This window comes from Lepisma saccharinum, chromosome 1 (genome assembly GCF_977018435.1).
Source record: "Lepisma saccharinum chromosome 1, izLepSacc3.1, whole genome shotgun sequence".
NCBI classification, from domain to species: domain Eukaryota; kingdom Metazoa; phylum Arthropoda; class Insecta; order Zygentoma; family Lepismatidae; genus Lepisma; species Lepisma saccharinum.
In genome coordinates this window covers 97,814,300-97,834,849 of record NC_139229.1, presented here as the reverse complement: position 1 = coordinate 97,834,849, position 20,550 = coordinate 97,814,300, and the positions used below count along the sequence as shown (strand labels likewise).

Genomic DNA, 20,550 nt, shown 5'->3' with positions numbered 1-20,550 from the left:
CCACACACTATAGTAATTATTTCCTGCTAGAGTGAAAGACAATGAAAGGTTCGTGCACGTGCAAGTGAAGGTTTTCCAGTACAACACAAAATAATACATAAATAACATTTTTCATTTTTATTTTAAATTATGGTATACTTATTGTAGAGAGTATTTTAATATCATGCGTTTGTAATTTTTTTTCTCTTAAGCCAACCCACACACGAGCCAAAAGTGACAGTTCGCAACGATAATATGGATGTAATAACACGAACGCGACACGAGGTTAGCATGTTTGTAGGTCTCTTATCGGACGGATATTTTTTTGGTACAAGTTTCATAGATAGGAGATACATTAAAATCGCATATTTTGTGTCGCATGGTTCGTACTTACCAATTGTGTATTGCGGAACATAGTTCAAGGTGCCCTTATGCATTTTACACGAAAACAAACTCAATTTTTAACATTCTCAGTGTTTTTTTTTTATTCCTTTCTTCGCTTCCGGGACACACAATATGGCGGGCACATCATGACTCACGTTGTGGGTATACAGTGTTTCAATCTTCTTCACCGAAAAATACGTACTATCGTGTTCGTCACCGGTGGAAATTATACATTATGGACGGATAGCTGACTGATAGCCCCACGAACCATTTCCGATAAGGTTAGGTTTGGTTACGTTAGGCAAGCATAGTAAAAAGAAAAAAGGGGGTTGAAACACTGACAGGGGCTTACGTCATTAAACGTATGCAACATCCGGTTGTTGTAGGGTAAGCAAATGAAAGCAATGGCAATTGTGCATCTGTGAGATATTTCTCATGAAAAATACATGATTTCCCAGTCAAATATATTCCACGATGATAGAAAATACCTCGACGAACGTTATAAAGCTTGGAGAAACATATTTCCGTAAGTAGTTTCTTGTGTAAAATGTGTCTCCGATGTGTGAAACGGGGAAAATTCACCATTTCCTGACACTGAAAATCTCGAATTCTACACACCATTTACTCCCTCCAGAGGTTGTTTTGATGACCTTGATCAACTGTACCACCTCGTGAATCACACCAAATGCTGTAATTGATAGATTTCGATGTGTTATGTATAGACCTCGGATTTTAGTTTTTTAACCTATTTTTTCTTTACAGGTAGTATGTAAGAAATAATGGCTCGGTGCCAAAATCTTACACCCTGGATTTTGTGAACATTTCAAATGTTTTCGTCAAATAAATAAGTTTCTTGTAACGAAGGGTGTTTCTAAATAGCGTGGAAGGTATTCTTTTTTTACATCTACTGCTACGAAACTTACATTTTTTTTTATATTGAAGTTCCTTACGTCTATACGGCTTTTCAGGGCTTCCATATTGGATGCATGTCACAGGCGCATGTGTAAACATTTTTGGAACGACTAAAGATGACCCGACCCCTCTCCGATTTTCTTCAAATTTGGCATACTCACTAATTGAGTCCACCTAATCACGAATCTGAAGTTAAAAGTTGTCAGAAACCTTTAGAACTTGCAAAATAAGCGGAAATAAGGCGTTAGTTTTTGGAATGGAAACCATCTATTTCAAACCACGACACCAAATTTTAACTACATTTGCCTAACCTAACCACACATCAATGGTTCACAATTATTTTGCAATTTCTAGATCCTGATACTACCACGACACCAAATTTTAACTATGTTTGCCTAACCTAACCACATATCAATGGTTCACAATTATTTTGCAATTTCTAGACGTTTTCGACAAATCTTAGCTTCAGATTTGTCATTAGCAGGCCTCAATTAGTAAGTATGTCAAATATGAAGAAAATCTGAGAGGATGACGTACGTAACATTATACGTGACTTGCAGGGAGATGGTCTGCTGGCTGCTTCGAGGAAATTGTATTTTCTGAATGACTTGTGGGATAGGATAATTTGCAACTTCTTATTTCTATAATGGTAGGGGAGGGTAGTATTCTGTGGAAAAGGACAACAAAGACTTTTGACATACAACTGACATCTCTTTTGGACTTTCAAATTAAATTTGGCCCGCAATTCAGCCTACACTTGAGATAAAGAGGTAAGTTACCTTTTGAGGTTTAATTTCAGCCTTATTTCTTTGGTACCTAAATGTGTCAGTGCGAAAAATAGTATTGGGGGGCAGGTGGCTCCGGCCAGTTTCTAACATTACCTTGAAAAGGGACTATATAAAAAGGCGGGGAGCCAGAGAGTAGGCAGGGCTGCGTTAGCAGTGGGAGACGGCAGATTAATTACCCCAGGGGCGGAGCACCGAATCTGTGTGAAATTTCAACACATCAACCACCTAGCAACTTCAAACAGCTGTACAGTCGTAAATACTTATTTCCGCTCTCCAGAATTTTATTATTCACAATTAGGAGCATCCTCCGCATTTTGTAGCCCTGTTTTAAGATCTTCTAAAAATGAGTCAATTTGACTGATTAGTACATTTATTTTATCCTCTCATTTAAAAAAAAATTGTCACAAAAATCTAAACCGGCTGTTAATTGCTTCCATTCTGAAAGAGAAGAGTTTTTTAAAAATTTGTGATCCCTCATGGCAGAATTCCGCATGATACCGCCATTAAGACCCAAATTGCGATTTATTCTTACACTAGCACTAACCTTAGGTGAGTTAATAATATCCAACTTGTAAACAAAACAAGTGTCACTGGTAAAAACAGACAACTCGTATTTATCTGTCAGCTTGGAGCGTACATTTTGACTTAGTAACTCAAAAGAGTTCACTTTGTTATCCTCCTTTTTCGCTTTCTGCCACTTTTCTACATCTCTTTTTCTTTCTTTGGGAATTTTCCTTTTTTTTTTTTACTAGAAGGCTTACTTAAATAAGCAGGCAGGTTAGGAAAAATGCAGAGAACCACATCATCTGATAAAACAGCTTTGCTTCTCACAAATTCTTTTTCGTTGCTCTCTTTGTCTTTGAATTTTTCAACTAAACTGATGTTTTCTGGGTTAAAATGTTTTGCACACAAATGAATTGTTTGTAGGTGTCCAACTAGCTCTAGGAATGGCATGAATCCATGCATTTCTGAGGTCTTCTTGTGTTTGAATCTTAAAACACTGTGTTTGAATTTCAGAGTCTTAGTTACTCCTGCAACCAGGAACAACACACTTCTTAGGCATGCCGACATAACTTCCAACTGAACACTGTCACAAATTAAACGCCATGAGGACAAAAACAAGCGAGCGCACACTATACCCCTATGCATTCAAATGGCGCTAGAGGCTTGCGATCAGCCTCCTTGCGACGTTGCCAATTCTCATTCGCCGTGGCCTTGTTCTAGAGGTGGCTGTGCTACTATCCCAAAGTAAATGCCGGGTTTCTTGACTTGCACGCACAGCTCTGCCTTTCAGATTGGTGCAATGGAAATGATCCTGACTCAAGGGTTACCCTTAATCGTGGATTTTCAAGCTCGCAAGTTTGTGCAATGTTGGTGCAAACGGGCATTAGTATATTAGTTGCTATCTACTATGCTTTCTGTGTTACTACAGTGGACATACATGTGTGTGTGTGCTCAGTACATTTACCCTTTTCTTGTTCTAGATGTCATTACTTCATAAATGGTGGCTTACTGAATATGCCGGTGATGTCACAAATGCACTTCGACACAAGGAGAGGACAGTTCTTTCACCACTGGGACAGTCTCCACAGGTAAGTGACGTAACATTAATGTAATTTATTTTATTTTAACTTTTGCGTTAACTTAGATGCAAGGCTGAACAAATATTCTCTCACTTTGCATCAAAAGACCCATTAATTTCTGAATACTTTTCAGTAGTCTGCATTTAATGTAAGAAAATACTTTTAACAGTTTTGACATAAGAAAATCTGTCATGTGTCGAGTGTAAGGGGTGACCCTTCCACATAGTACACCCAAATGTCAACCTCACTTCCTCGTAGTACAGCGTGGACTGTGTTTTACAGACTAACGAAGCTCTGGCACCTGGACCTATGGCTACAGTATAATCCTCTGTAGGGCTGTGCGTGTTGTTCTGTTATATGTGCTGAGTGCTCCTTTACAGTCTCAGCTTTTAACCCAGGTAGAAATATTTTAGTCCTAAGTGCTGACACACCCATATTTCCAATCAATCAATCTGGCATGTGTAAGTATTTGCTGTGAAAACTTGGGTTACTTTGAGACAGTGGGCAACTTGAGTATAAGTTCAGAATTTAATGCTTGTCGATGTGGTGTGAAGAGTAGAACTCTAGTTGTACTTGCTAAACAAGTTAGCTTTAGTCCACTCAATATTCATGCCCAGCAGTGGTGTGCGGTGACCATTTAGATAGCCGAAGCACTGAATATATAATTTTTAAGTAAGCAATAGTAAATCAAGGTGCAGGCTTAACTTGATAAAAATCACAGCTGGTAATAGTTTAAATTAAAAGAATAAATATCAAAGATAAAAATTACAACTGATAATAGATTAAATTAAAAGAATAGATATTGAAATAATTAGACCTAATATCAATTTTACTATAAGCAAAATTTTATAGAAATTTTGAACCAAGTTCGGTAGTTCTGGTGTTGGTCGTCCATTTTTAATTATCTCATTTTTTTCTGAGAAAGAACGACCAGAAAACGGCTTTGACAAAAGTTATTTTATAGTACACATTGTTCTATATTACTAGATACTACCTGGTACCTTCACACATGGGCGTCCGGAAGGGGGGGCTGCCTCCCCCTGGAAAATGAAAGTCAACCAAAAATTATGTATTTCACACATAAAATTTCATTTTAGCCAAAATAATATGTGTTAATTATTGCATGAACACCATAAATTCAAATTTAAGCAATGTTTTTTAGGGAACAACACTCTTTTGGGGGAAATGTGACTTGTTTGCCTTCCTGGAAAAAAATACCTTCCTCGCCCCTCCCTGGAAAAAATCCTGTGGACGTCCATGCCTTCACACACTTTCATATGCATTCGGCAAACCAAACCCGTAAACTGAAGAAAACTGAAAACAATATGAGTTGAAACACTCCTGTACACTCTCTGCCTCTGTATAGAGTAAACGAACTCCCTGTCCGATGCTAGCTTCGTTTGCAGCAGAAATACATGCACAGGGCTCGTGACCTTGAGGTGCACGTACAACTGTCTGCCACTGCTGCGTAAATTTTACGTACATGAAGGAATCTATTTTTAACATAACCTGCAGGGGCTGGTATTTGTTGTACGTGTAGCGAAGAAATGGAATGGTTTTATGTAGATATTATTGAATAATCGTGTAATTATAATGACATAATATATTATGTTATTGCATATTGCATTCCGAAGCAATGATTCGGTAGCTTACACTGTATACACTCCACTGATGCTCAGATAGGGTAACCAGAACTGGACCTACAGTTTAATGTGAAATCTAAACCACTGTACTGTGTCCCACTGGGTATTGAACCTGTGATAACATCTGGAAGAATGGGGTGTAAGCAGTGAGCTGACCAAAAGTCAACCTCAGTTTGATGTGGTACACCCTGGATTGCATTCTTGTAGACTTGTGAGGTTCTGTTATCTGGATCCACAGCCAGAATAATCCTCTGTGGGGCTTGTGTTGTGTCTTGCCCATATATGATTGTGATTGTCTCTTCTGTCATTTCATCTTATCACCATTTAGTATCATTCATTGTTGCAATTAGATAAAAGTGAAAGGAAAGTGGAAGAATGAATTATTGGACATTCCATTGTAACATAAAGTTCATCGGACAGGCAGATTAAATAGTAATTATGGTAATTTTTAATAATTTAAAGTTCAAAGCTTTATTGAGTATTATTTACTGGAAAAATTATTATTTGGAAAGTAGTTTACGAAAGATCCATACTATATCACAAACAGCCATTCTTAATAAATATACATAAGCACATCCGTGAGACTAAAAAAAACAATTTATTGGCCTTTAGAATGTATACACACATACATATTCATACATATATACATACACGTATACACATACAGCACATATACATATCTAAAGGGGGAAACCTCCCGAAGTAGCCCGCCTCCACCCGCGTACTTTCGAGGGTATGCTCTCAATGTCCTGGTACCTTTAAATAAACCAGGACGTCAGTTTCCTGAATTTAAACGGTTCCCCCGCCTTTTTATCCTACTTCTTCTCATCTTTATTTTCATACATAAAATACAATTACAAAAAAAATAAAATAAAATACATGGAGATTCTATACATAGCTACATTTAATAATTTTTAGTTTGTATTATTTTAATAGACCATTCTGGTGACCGGAACAAGTCTTAAAGATTTCTTGTAAATTTACTGTGCATTTGTATGATTGGTAGTTAATTAAATTTGTTAATAGTAGTTATGGATTAGTTTATGTTAGTTTATTGGTTAGTTTTAGTTATCGTATAGATAGTACTATAGGAAATGCTATGTACAGGAGGGACAACCATTCTGGTATCCAGAACTGTTTTAACCCTCGGATGCATGTGTGGGGTCATTTTGACCCCACTGTCTGTTTATTTCCTGGTATTATAATAAAATCTAAATAAATAATTCTGATTTTCTGTGACATCTTACCATGCTACTTCAGTTATTGGAACACGTATAAATACATTTTTTACAATTTATTTTAAATTATATTTTTAACTTTTTTTAACAATAGCCCTCCTTTCCATGTGTGGGGTCATTTTGACCCCAGCCTGAAAACAGAAGGAAAATATTCATAAAGGTAAATTGATCCTACATATTATGTTCAATTATACCCAAACTAAACGCAATCATCTCAAGGTCAACCACCCGCCCTGCCATGACGCACTGCAAACTGAGCATGCGCATATGTATTTGGCGCAGATCGAGACCAACTGAGAGAAGTTGGGATGATCCTGTTTGTGAGCTTTTTCTCTACAAATGCTCCAACCCGAAGTACAAAGCAACCTTTGGAGTAAATCGTTTCGAAGACATCAGAAGACTGCTCTGCTCTGATGACAAACATACTGGCGCTGCACGTCTGGAGACTGATCGCATGGCTGCATTTCGATATATCTGGACACTTTTTATCAAAAACTGTCGCAGAATCATGGTACCCGGTGCCTTTTTTACGATTGATGAACAGTTAGTGCCTTTCCGTGGGAGATGCAAGTTCGTGCAATACATGCCAAGTAAGCCGGCCAAATACGGCATCAGGATCTTCTGGTTGTGCGATGCTGATAACTTTTACGGCAAAGACGGTCTAATCTACTTGGGACGACAGCCAGGAGAGCCAGTTCAAAAGAACCTCGTTTCAACGTCGTGAAGAAACTGTGCTACACACTGCGGAACTCTGGAGAAATATCACAACTGACCAATTCTTCACAATTCATGACTTGGCTATCGATCTCCTGTTACAAAATGTATCCATTGTTAGACAGTCAAGAAGAACAAATTGAAATCCCACCTGCACTTACCAATATCAAGACAAGACAGCCTTGCACATCACAATTCGCCTTCCATGAAAATGAGACCCTGGTAAGCTACGTGCCGAAGAAAAACAAGAATGTCATTCTACTCAGCACCATTCATCATGACATACACATTGATGATGATGATTCTAAGAAGAAGCCAGAAGTCATAAAGTTTTACAACCAAACAAAGAGTGGAGTGGATGCCATGGACAAACTGGTTCAAACATACACCTGCAGAAGACAGACACGTCGATGGCCAATGGCCCTCTTCTATAATGTAATCAATGAAGGCGTTCTCAATGCACGCACATGCTACTTGTCACAGCATTCTGATTACCATTCAGGCGTCAGTCACAAACGCCATATGTTCCTTACCGAGTTGGCGAATGAGTTGATTCTTCCTCTCATGCGGGAGAGGTGCCAAAGCTTGAACCTGAAGAAACCAGTAACCGAGGCAATGAAACTTTGAGGCGTAGTAAGGCAGGCCCAGAGACTGGAGGATAGATCTTCAAAGAAAAGAGTAAAATGCCAGGTCTGCACAAGAGGACAAGAAGACGACGGAACGTTGCAGAATATGTGCGAAACCTGTGTGCAAGATCCACAGCAGTGTGATTGTGGTGTGCTCAGAATGCGAGTGAGGTGTATTTAATTGCCATGAGAGGCCGGCACATTCTTCTTGTTATTCATTTTCTATTATTTTTTAATTTTCATTTTTTTTAAATTTATTTCTTCTAGATAAAATAATATTTAGTGCTGTATTGTGTTATCTCTAAAATACTGTTCCTCAGGTCAACTGAAGCTCTGATAATTGCGAGCGAAGTGTAACTACCACTAATATGTAGAACAGTGAATTGTCAATAAATTGTTATTTTTTTGGGGGGGGCTTAAATATTAAAAATAAAAGGATAATTGTTTCCTATGTTATATTCAGAGAAATTATTGATCAATAAACCATATTAGCTGAACTATTTACTCTGTCGTACTTATTTCAATGCATAATTGCATTGGGGTCAAATTGACCCCACATATGTAAAGTTGGAAAAAAAAAGTGACATGCATCCGATGGTTAAGCTTGAGGGGAGAGTATGATGGGGTGAGATTTTAGATTGGGGTGAATGATTGCTTGGATCAGTCTGCACGGACGCAAGTTCCCTGTCTGGTTTCCAGATCAGGCTTTATTGTAGTGTGTGGGGAGAATTTGCTATTTGGAAGTTAAATGCACTGAAATACTGGGCTAGTTCATTAATTTAGTGGATGTCGATTCCTAATATACACTTACTGTAAGAGGTTTTGTAGTTCCTTATTTATCTCGCCGTTGTTTCATTTATGTGTTGAGGACACACGCCCGATAAGATACCGGCGTCAGCACTCCGTGTCAACTTGGTTATGCGACATGAAGCTGACTCTGCATTCCACGGGAGCGACAGTGGCCGTGCGAGGTTCAATGTCCGTGCAGACTGAGGCTGCTATGAGATCTCGGAATGAAATCACAGCCGCACAATTTAACGTGAATTAACGGGTACTAAGTTTTGATAGAATGCTAATTATGCGGAAACTGTAATTGTTAGATATGTAATAGATAAATAAATATGACATAAAAAATGCAAATAATTATATGTAGACTTGATAATAATAATAATAAAAAATTTTAAAAAAGGGAAAAGATAAACAAACTTTTATATTAGATTATATTAATTAATAATAAGTATATAAATATAAGTTCATGGTTTTTACTACACTTACATTGTTAAAAAATTAATTTTAATTTAATTTGTTTGTTCAAAATTTCCTTTTATATTAAGTCTCTTTGGTGCCTACTGGATTCCAGCAGATTCCAAGTCTAGCAATTTTCAAGTTAAATTTTTAAGAGTTTATGGCCCCTCATCTTGGATGTATTATTAAAGAAACTTTAGTCACGATTTAATGTAGGGTTCTGATATTACTTTTAAAGTTGTTGTTTTTTTTTTCGTTATTATGCTATTGTATTATTTTATCCCTAGAGATGGTTTTTATGTCATTTTCATCTTCGACGACTTCTCTCCGGGCAACCTTCATGGCTCTCTCCAGGCTGATTGGACGGGGGTAACCCTCTCCTGGCGGCGGCTCCTCGTCTCCCAGTGGACACTCTGAAGTTTCTCCTTCGGGTTGAATCTTCCGGTGCCGACTCCTCTTCTTCCTGTGGTATCTGCTCCCGACGCGATTGTGACGATCTCCGGGGAGGGGGTGTGGGGACTTGGTTTCGTATCCTGCTGCTTCTGCGGGGCTCCTGTTGAGGAGGGGGGGCTGGTGGGCTTATCCTTGAGTCTTATTTTCAACGGCTCTATTAATTTTGGTGGCCCCTACCACCATCCACTTGGAACTTCTAGCCATTCTTGGCTTACAGTAGTCTCAGCCATGCATTTCTGGCAGATGTACGTGCAAGCCTTGAAGGAGGTTTTGTGCATGAAATCATACATTATGTGATCAGGTGCTGAAAGCATTTTTGGATATTGTTTTAATCCTAAAAGCCTGGCCCATCTAACCTAACAAAGTATATATAGACATACCCCTTCACATCCCATGCATGGGAAGTAGTTGGCAGCATCAGTCCGCATCGAAGATGACTATAAATATATGGATGCTCACAAGCAAAGAATCATACAGAATGTAAAGATCGTTCTCCAGAAAACACACAGTAAGTAATCATGAAGACTCATGTACATGTTAACGGACATCGGGCAATGTAAAAAAATATGTGTGTGTGTCATTATTAGTTCGGAATGAAATAATCGGAACTTTGGCTGTGGAATGTCCATTCTGGTGAAATTAGCGGTATGTTATTAGTTACATTACTGAATGAATATAAATATTTTCTTTTAATGTGATTATGTTTACTTTTAACCCTAGAACACTATCTTGTTCCAATATTACAGTGTAACTAGCGCTACGTAAATTTTACGTACATGACGGAATCTATTTTTAACATAACCTCTACATCATGAAAACAGAATGACGATTCTTTGTGAACATTATTTTGTTTATTTTCCTTATATTGGAATTTTATTCTTCATTTACAAATGTATAAACATCATTTTATTTAACATAGAATGTTTTAAAATAATGTCTTGATTGACAAGCCCGTACGTACATTAAGAATGAAGGCGAAAAGTTAGAACAATGAAAAACAAGCAATAATAATATTCATAACACTGTAAATAATGAACGAATGTAATTTTAAAGTCTTACAAGAAAATAGCGCATGCTTCTAAACTTTTGTTTTTAAAATCTAACTATCCAAATCGAATTTACGAACGTCAAAATTACGTGAAAGATTTTTCTCGTTTTACAAGTGCTACGTATAATTGATGTACAGTGCACAACATAACAAACTAGAGACGTTCAATGCTTGCACCCTCCTTACCACAGTGCTGCCTCGCGTCTAACAGAATGCCCGAGGCACTGCTAGACAGAGGGGTGACTGGGTGCAAGGTGGGAGGTAGGGGAGGGATTTGAGTGCAAAGCATACGTAAAATTTACGTATGGGAGTATTCTAGGGTTAAGAGAGGTTTTGTGTGTGTATGCATTTTGTTATTTTTCCCTCTTTTTTTATTTTCAGCTTCAGTACCGCAACTTCCTTGTTGACTGGCTGTGTTGTATTGCAGAAGAAAAGAAATTATGTAACACAGCAGTCCACCTATCAATTCACCTACTGGATCTTTTTATGGATAACCACTCGATTGCGGTGAACAAGCTTCAACTTGTTGCATTAGTTAGCCTTCTAGTAGCAGGTAACTGCTTTTGAACTTTTGTTGAGCTACTAGTTTTGTTTAACAATGATGTCATTAATTACAGAGATACTTAGTACTCCTGTTTCTGCAAAACTGTTTCTTCCAATTCCTAGCTTCTATTGTACATGGTCAGCCACCCTACTTAAACTTAGCATTAATAACAAAACTAAAAACAGTTTCGCTGAAACCATGAGTACTAACAGGGTGGCCACTCTACGATCATGATAAAATTCAAGTATAATTCCCAGTTTTCAAGGAGAAGTTTCCAAAAATTGAAGGGTACAAGATGTTTTCTCTATTTCAACCTTATGTATTACCTGCCTCTCCCTACCCACACACAAATGTATTAACAATATAAAAAGTCTGTGTGATTCCAATATATCCAAATTCAATTCAATTAAATGGTATATATAATTTAAAATATTTAAGTTAAGGTGCAGAGTGCCAGCCCTCATAGCGGAGTGGTTAACACATCACACTACGATGCCAGGGTCTCATGTTCGAATCCCAGCGTGGGCATGGATGTTGGTGAATGTCCATTTATCAATTTCATCATGTCATCACTCATCCCCAAATTAGCCAAAAGTGGCACAACAAGCGAAGTAAAATAAAGCAAATCAATCTTTAAGGTGCGGAGTTTACATTTGCCATTTCACATACTGGAACTCAACAACAAACACAAGTCACAAATGTTACGGGATATATTAATCTACGAAAAATTGTTACTTCTATAAGAATTTCAAACTCAAACTTTCGTAATCAGCTTCAAGATATCTTATCCTGCAATAATTTTCCGTCTGTCAGATACATTATTATTTAAAGGACACTAGCAAAGTAAACAAATTGAGAGAAATCAGTTTTATTTTCCAAGCAGCTTTCTTTTCCTTGCTCGAGAAAAATAAGAGCTAATCTGTGAAAAACTTGCCTCAGGGCATTTATAATATATAAATTCAATGGGATTTGGATTAATGAAAGTTGCAATTTTTCACGTCTATGGAGAAAAATTTGCGTATGTACTTAATTTACTACCACATCTCTCATTTCCCAAAATATGAATCGTGTCATTATTAGGAAATATAATGGTCTTTGGGAAGTGAGAGTCCCTGAACAAACTATAGCCACAAAATTATTTTATGTAGGTGCTGTATCATCAAAACTGAAAATATGGACAATTTCTGTACTTCGCTTATAAGTTCATGTTCATTAATGAGGTGGGACGTTAGGCAAAATGTCTGTTCTTTATTGTTACAGATGTCAAACTGATTTTATGTAAGTTCATGTCAGGGTATTAGGGTTTTTGTACACAAAAGCTCATTTTGCATATTTTCATGTTTAGTGCCTATTTACCTTATTTTCAAAATTAACTTTGCATTGCTTTAAAGTAATGCAAATGTACAGCAGCTAATATATTCTGAATACATTGTACTTTCACTCTGTATGGAAAAAATTCCACTTCATATGTACCTAATGTTTCAGGTCCCCCAAAACATCTGTCTGGAAGGATGCATTTTTCCAGTCAGCTGTGTACTTAAACAGAGCATAATTTCAAGATTTATTTCCTTTGCTAGAAAGTTTTGAATGTCTATTTTCTAGATTTTTAGAGCCTTTCTGCCTGTGTATTTGGATTTTTTTAGTGCCAAACATGCTGTCTCTAAATGGTTATCAGTATTTGATGAAACTTACAGAGAATATATATCATGAGAATGAGTAGAGATAACCCTGAAGCATAGTAGGTATGACAAAAGAGTAGCTTAAGAATATATTCTTTCTTTTATATATTTCAGCAAAGTTTGAAGAAAAGGATTCTAAGATTCCAAAAATTCCAGATCTTAATCGTTATGTGACGAATGCCTATTCACTCAGTGACTTCATTTCTTTGGAGTTCATTCTGTTGAAATTCATGAAGTGGAACGTTAGTTTGCCCACGGCAGCTCATTTTGTGGAATACTATGTGTATTTTGCTGTCTCCCCGGAGGATGTGAACGGTAGTGCGTGTTTCAAAAATTTAAGTCAACTGAAGACATTTGTCCACCAGTATGTTAAGGACTTTTTGGAGTTGTCACTAAGAGGTAGGCAAAGTACAAGTTGTTTCTATATTCTGCAACCTATTAAATGTTGTTTTAGAGCATAAAAGTAAAACAAAATACAACGGTGCAACTTGGTACCAAGCGCCCACACCAAGCTTCCACGATCTTGTCACCTACATGATGGTTGCGGTAAACGCGGTTTAAAATTACTTACGTGAAATTTAGAAAATTTTGCACTTCCACATTGCACAATTTAATGGTTAAATCCTATGAATTTCGAAGATCCACTGTCTTCATTCACAAAATGGTACGGTGTTTGAAGCCGAGATGGAATGAAAACAGTGAAATTTTCTAAATTTCACGTAAGTGATTGTTCTCCTACATTCCCAGGTGTAACCCTAGCTTACCCGAGGGGGTATTGGGGGAGGCTGTCAGGTCAACCACCTCTAGTTTTTAGATTTTTCAACTGAATTTTTTTTATAAAGAATTGAAATTAAATTCGATTGTTCCCTAGGGATTTCCAAGTATTTCTGTATTACTTTTGTTCATAAAAATGTAAATGTAACGTACATATGAGGCAAAATTCTTTTGGTGGACCTATCAGGCATCCCCTTTGGATCTGTGTTGTTCAAGACACTCATGCCAGTGACAGGGTACAACTGGTTGGTTGGTAATCATGGTAACTTTTGTAATTATTATAATTAATATGTAACTACACCTAAAACAAAAAGCATTGATGAAAAATTAATCTTTTGCAAGTTGTAGTGAATGATAAAATATGTGGTACTATTTTTTATTACTGATGTAATTTTTGTAATTATTATAATTAATAAACATCTACACTTCTGTAAACAACGAAGGAAAAAGTGATTCAGTAACTGTTGCGATTAAAAAAAGTGTGGACCTGTGAGATAAGTAAGTTTCTTGTATGTCACAGGTAAACTAGGGTTATGGCCTGGCATGCACAAGGCAAAATGACACGTTAATTACAATCTGTGGAAACAGTAGATACAGTGATTTTACGTTTTTCAGGGGAAGGTGAAAACACTTTAAAAAATGTGGGACAATTTAAAATCAAGCTTATTTTCTAACATTTTGCTATTTTGGAACCATCAAGATTGAATGTATAATATGGGAAAATGTAAAACTTGGGAACGTAAAATCGGGGTTCCACTGTATTAAGTTGGGACAGATTAACTCTTAAACACCAGGTCAAGACAATCTGAAACATATTGTCTAATAGATTAATAGGTCTCATCCAAAATAAGTGGTATACATTGTTATTCATTCCCTGTATTCTTGCAGACCGTTGCTTTTGGCAGTTTTTGCCTTCTGTGATAGCAGCGAGCTGCATAGCAACTGCACGGTTGAACTTGCTTCTGTCCCCCCAGTGGCCCCCAGCTCTAAGGCAGGCGACTGGATACAAGATGGAGGACCTGAAGCCTTGCATTGAACGTTTTATGCGGTAAGTTCTCTGTGAGAGAAACATTATGTAAGCACTTGTATTTTGATAGATTGATTGAGTTGGTGTTTCAAGTCCACTTCATGCACAGTAAGGCTAATCGGGACTCGACCTACAGTTTAAAGTGGGATCCGAACTACTATGTGCCTCCACCGGGTATGGAACACGGGACCCCTCGATTACAAGGCAATGACCCTACCACTCCACCATCGAGGAGACCCATGTACTTGTATTAAGTTAATAGATATCTGTATCCTAACATACAGTTTCTTTCATTTGATGTGCACCAGAATTGAACATGAAAGTAGCAGGTGAACACCTTATAATCAAAGGGTCTCGGTTTGATAGCCGATGGAAGCCTGTAGTTGCCTGGATCCCACTGTAAACTGTAGGTATAATCCTGATTTACCTATATGTGCCTAAAGTACACTTAAAACCTCGATAATCAGCAGTGTCTCAATTGCAGTCTGGTAAATTGATATGGTACAGTTGATATGTAATATTTGTGACTATTTTGATTGATTTTTAATTTCTAACATTCAGAAATATGTTATTTAGAGGAAACAGTATTGCTCAGTGTCAATTATGTGATGGGACAAGAGATGAATTAAATGTATTGCCTGTAGTTAACTATTCCTTGACATCTCTGAAATCAAAGACAGCAATAATTCTTATTGATCCATTGGTACTTTTCAGATTCATACTAAAGTAAAATTGTAAGATAGTAAGCTTGCTGCATATCTGTCATCCATTATATGGAAGTAAGAAACCGAGAAACGAGCAGGTGAAAGTTCAACCATTACATTGTGGCTTACCTAGATGTGCCTGTGCATTTCTGACCGCCACAGGCTACCGAAGGAACTTCAGTCACTCTCATACATCAATTTTGATCGGAGTGTAGGTTGTCACGTTTTATTCCCAAGCTACCTGGTTAAAATTTGGATTTTTTTTTAAATGTTTAAAATTATGTTTTATTGTTATTATTATTATTATCTTCTAACTTTATTATTTCAGTGCAATATCAGGTGAATCAAAGCATAACGTATTTGGCGTTGACGACTCCCCAGATCATGGCTACAAAACAAATAGTAGTGTTGATAGTACTCCAACCACAAGCCAGCGATCGAGTAGTTCACAGTCAACATAGGTTTTCTTAGTTCAAAGGGATGAATATAAACTTTATCTACATTCCGTCCATATCGTTTCAACTGTCTGTGATTGTAAAGTGTTCCTATAATGTATAAAAGTGCCATGAGCTTGGAAAGACCTGTCGTAGGTTATTTCATAATAAAACTTATTCTTATTTTTTCAAAAATAAGTCTTCTTTTGCTTTGTTATGTGCTGTTAAGGTAAGGATTTTGTTTTGAAATGGAAAGTAATTTTGTCATCTGTAACTCAATAGAAACAATATGTCAAGTCATATACATACTACATATTGCCCATAAGGAGCATAGAGCTCAGTATGAGTAATGTATTGTGTATGTTTTTCTTTTCCTTAATAGAGGGGCCAAAAATATGCATTATTTTCTTTGTACATTGTTCATTTACTTTTGTAATAGACATTTTCATATAACGAATACAAAATGTTACAGATAACATGCATGTACATATGTGTATTTTTTATAAGTAAGGATGTAGTAGGGTTGTCCTATGTATATAAATATATTATAGAAAGAGAGAGAAAGAGGTGCATCAGTATTATATTTTTTTGTGTTCATGTAAAAAGAAGAGAGAGACGAGTTTTGTTTGTAAAGATTATGTGATACATGTTTTTCACATGTTTATGGGGACTGTTACATCCAAAATTAGATGAAAGTATGCAGTTTGCATAAATTATTTTGTTACAATTGTTATTAGTTTTAGATTAGCTCTTCACTCCTTGAAAAAATTGAACATATTTTCCCTGAATTATATGTCATGGCTTGTTGAGTGTACGTAAGTAAGGAAATGGAAATGGTTGAATATCAGTTCTGAGTTTAGTCAAGCTTGGTAGGGGGGGATATATTTACATGATAGGTACCTTTCAGCCTTTCAAAAATAGGATAATCACTATCAAATATGAAATTGCATTTGTTGTTCATTGTTCTATGTATCAGAGTAATTACTTCAAATAAGAAACCTTTTATTTATCAGTTCGCATCCTGAAATGTTTGTGTTGGGAATTTTGAATATCAAGTAACACAAGTTGTTTTCAGTCTGAATTTATTTTGCTTTTGAAATTTTCAAGATTAGCTCATACTTGTCATGCTAATTGAGAACATTTATTTTGTGTATTGTTGCCAAAGTACATTTGCAAAATATACAATTGTTTTAAAAATATATTTTCAACATGAAATCGTTAAAAAAGGGTCTGATAAAATGTTTGTGATCAATCACTTGTTGGATATTTTTTTTTCATATCCCAAGAACTTTGATAAGTCACACAGCCATAGGAGAAATATGAAAGTCCCTAACGTGATATGTTTCAGTTTATAAATAAAATTATATCATAGTTGCATATTAAATGATATAATTGCATTGAAAACATTCAGTTTTATTAATGTGCCTTAGCTGCTAAGTGTAATGAAGCCCAGTACAAATGACTGTACCTGTATTCTGCAACTAACAGTTTATATTCAGTAAGCATAGTATTAACATGGAAGCTTTTTGCACTTACAGTATAAGTAGCACTTTTCTTTCCTCCAATTTTCAAATTATAAGAGATTGTCACAATGCTACCGCACCCCACACACACACCTATATGTATGATATAATGATGAACAGTTTGGTTTGAAAGTAAGATTGTCCTTGGCAGTTTTACACATGAATGGTTAATTTAATGTAGTAACATATCGATGCAAAGAATTGCCAGGGGTTCTAATGATCTGTTGGTTTTGAATGGTTTTCCAAATCGGTAATTTCTTACTGGCCAACATTGTGGTAAAAAAATAAAATGCAGTGAAAATACACTGCCTTATTTTCATGGTAACAATTTGTATGATGTGTGTTGGTTTCGTTATCAAAGTATATGCTATTTTTAATAAGAAAATTAAAATTTAAATACACAAATTCATCATATTTTTATTGAGAATTGTTTCATTGTTAAATCAACATATGTACGTGCTAGTATCATGATTCTCCGAAGTGGATTATATTTTTCTGTTGTGTGTGTAACAGTAACCAAAAATGGGAAGAAAATTGAGGTTCATATTTATGCATTTTCAGCTATTATACTAGGTTATCTTTACTAGGCCAGAGACCTGGGAACATCTAGAATGGCAATAACGTATTTCTTATATACTAGCTAGGTGCATATACACGTGAGTTGTTACTGTAGGGAGGTCTTGTGCAGTATACGCTTACATATGTGTAGTAGTATTTTCTTTTCTGAAAGTTTTCAATAGTTTCTGATTTGAATTTCAATTTTCCCTTTTGTTCAAAATATATAACTCGCATAGGATACTTAACATAGATATGCAGCAACTAGGAAGAAACATTCTTTGTGATATTTGATATATCTCAGGTATTGTGTGAAGCCAAATATACTTGCAAACTTTTTTTCCCCCAATTTTTTTCTCCTAATACTTCAATTATTAATTTTCATTCCAGTTTTGTTTTTGTGTAATGAGAAGAAATATTTTCTTATGCTAGTCTTTGTGTAGACGTTTTGTAATGCACTGTTTATTTTTGCACATGGATGCTGTGTGTTAACAATCATTGAGGCATTTTGTTCCACAATGAATTTCACAACAAAGTTGAATTTGTTGTATTATAAGTTTTGTGCTTGTGACAAAGTAGATCTGTTTGGTCATTATAACAATATTGCAAGCATGATTATTATTACCTCATAAAAAGACACATACAACTTGTTTTATGTTGATGATCAGTTTGTATGCTTCCTGTGCATTTATTCAGCACTTATGTAATCATTTCAGAATAAGTGAAAACTATGTTCATTACTGTAAGATATTTCCTTTGTATCTATAGTGATGAAATGAATATTTTGCCAAAGTGAATTTTTGTATTACTGTTTGTAAGTATTTGTCCTCCTTTCTGTTTTATTGTAGGACTCTGGCTTCATTGATATTTTATCTGAAGTATTTTCACATGGCGAATGAGTGCTATTGGAACAACCAATGGTAAGTTTTACCTTAAGTGAGCTTTCAGACCGATGCAGTGAGTGACAAGCAACAAGTGATACATGACGGTTTGGTTTCACATTAAAGTTACAAGTAACCAGACATATTCATTTCAAGTCAACCTTCATCACCCTCATAACTTACTGCGCTTATCAGAATTCATCAGTGTACATTGGACTGGTGAACAAAAAAAGGACGTCAAATTCGGTGAAATCCGGAACGCTTCATACTGAAACAAATGCAGACTACTTTCGGAAAGTGCATGCATATTCAAGTTTATTAGGGAAAAGTTACTGATAGTGACTATATCACGGAAGATATTTCATGAATATTACATATTTTCACTTAACGGCATCTCATTTTGCATGTGCTCTACAAATTGAAGATGAGATGGCGTTAGCTCTCGAAACTTGGAAGCTTCTCCGGAAATCACCTGGTTGATTACCGAAGAAAACATCTACATTAAGTTGTATTGTTTGAATGTTGATGAATATTCCAAATGGAGACTTTCCTGCATGTTGCATCAGAATATGTTTCAAAGCAGACACCATTTTGATTCACCAGCTCTGGAGGCTGCTGTAAAATGACTGTCATGGTTTTACCTGGTGAAAGCTGTTGTGGACACTGGTGAAATACGGAATGCCAAAGCATGCCACCGTTGGATTCTGGAAAATGCCCAGAACCTGAATTTCATATTTTCACCCAAACCCCCAAACCCTTACCCTCCCTCACCTCACCATCACAAGTCTTCCAGAGGGTGAGGTTGCCCTCCGTATGATGAACACATCTTTGTTTGGGTATTTCAGGAAAAAGTGTAAAATTTCGTACCCAATGTGTCATATCTTGCCATAATGCTTGTGGCTCATGACAACAGTATGGCTGTTCCAAGTGCAACAATTGAACCTTTGACTTTTGTTATTTAGTGTTGTGGCTAATCACAGTGAATTGGATGAGTGATAAAATTGATGAAAGTGTACTTACAAAGAGAGACATGTCCAGGACATAATTCAAACAAGGCCCCTAGTGTCATAGCATGTGATAACCACTCTGCCACAGAGGCCGGCTAACAACTAAACCTGTAGCTGATGATGAGATCATCTCTAGCCAAATGTGGTTCGGTATCCTCCGATCAGGCCCGGATTTCCCAATAGGCCTCATAGGCCCTGGCCTAGAGCAGCACTTTTGCCAAAGATAGTAAACATTACTATATCCCCAAAACGAATCGACAAGTATCAGCAGTAACCAAAGTAGAAGAATGAACCAACGCAGAAACTGGGGTTGGTGCCACCATTGCTGCTGGCAAACGTGCAGAAAATGGAATTTGTGCACTCCTTGTTATTCCATGTTTTAAATGTATAAGGAATACCTAATTCTTGGATTGCCTCTATTTGCTCCGGACACACGAATGGAATGACTTAATGTAGTTGTATTGTAAATATAAGTTAACGAAGAATATTAAGAGAGAGAGATTACCAGGGCTCGGAATTAGTTTACTAATGTGTTGTTTTAATTACCGACGTTGTTTCGAATGTACAGTATTGTGCTGAGCCAGGTCAGCGATTGCGGAAAGAACGTGGAGCCTGTCGCTTGCTTTTGAAAGACAACACCGGCTTGGCTGAGTTCCAGGAACGCATGTGATTTACGTTGAATTGTTGAGAATTAAACTGTCGGCACAATCATTATTAAAGTGGTTTCGCATTGTGCTATTCTACTGTTAGTTGCTCGATAATTTTATTCAAGAAGTAGGTGGTGTGTCGCATCTCGCGTGTGTCAGTGT

General features: G+C 36.5%; 1 protein-coding gene across 1 annotated transcript; it reads left to right on the top strand.

Moving 5' to 3' along the window:
• The first annotated feature begins 338 nt into the window (after positions 1-338).
• CycJ (Cyclin J) lies at positions 339-18,632 on the top strand. Its single transcript, XM_083134920.1, has 6 exons — positions 339-361; positions 3,548-3,655; positions 10,995-11,166; positions 12,951-13,235; positions 14,499-14,658; positions 15,670-18,632. The coding sequence occupies exons 1-6, from the start codon at positions 359-361 to the stop codon at positions 15,800-15,802; spliced, it is 861 nt and encodes a 286-aa protein (XP_082991046.1). The 5' UTR covers positions 339-358; the 3' UTR covers positions 15,803-18,632.
• Positions 18,633-20,550: the final 1,918 nt, after the last annotated feature.

Bases quoted from the DNA above. Each gene is read 5' to 3' on its own strand.
- CycJ (XM_083134920.1), top strand. The intron at 3,656-10,994 runs GTAAGTGACGTA...TTTTATTTTCAG, and splicing joins CACTGGGACAGTCTCCACAG to CTTCAGTACCGCAACTTCCT. The intron at 13,236-14,498 runs GTAGGCAAAGTA...GTATTCTTGCAG, and splicing joins TTTGGAGTTGTCACTAAGAG to ACCGTTGCTTTTGGCAGTTT.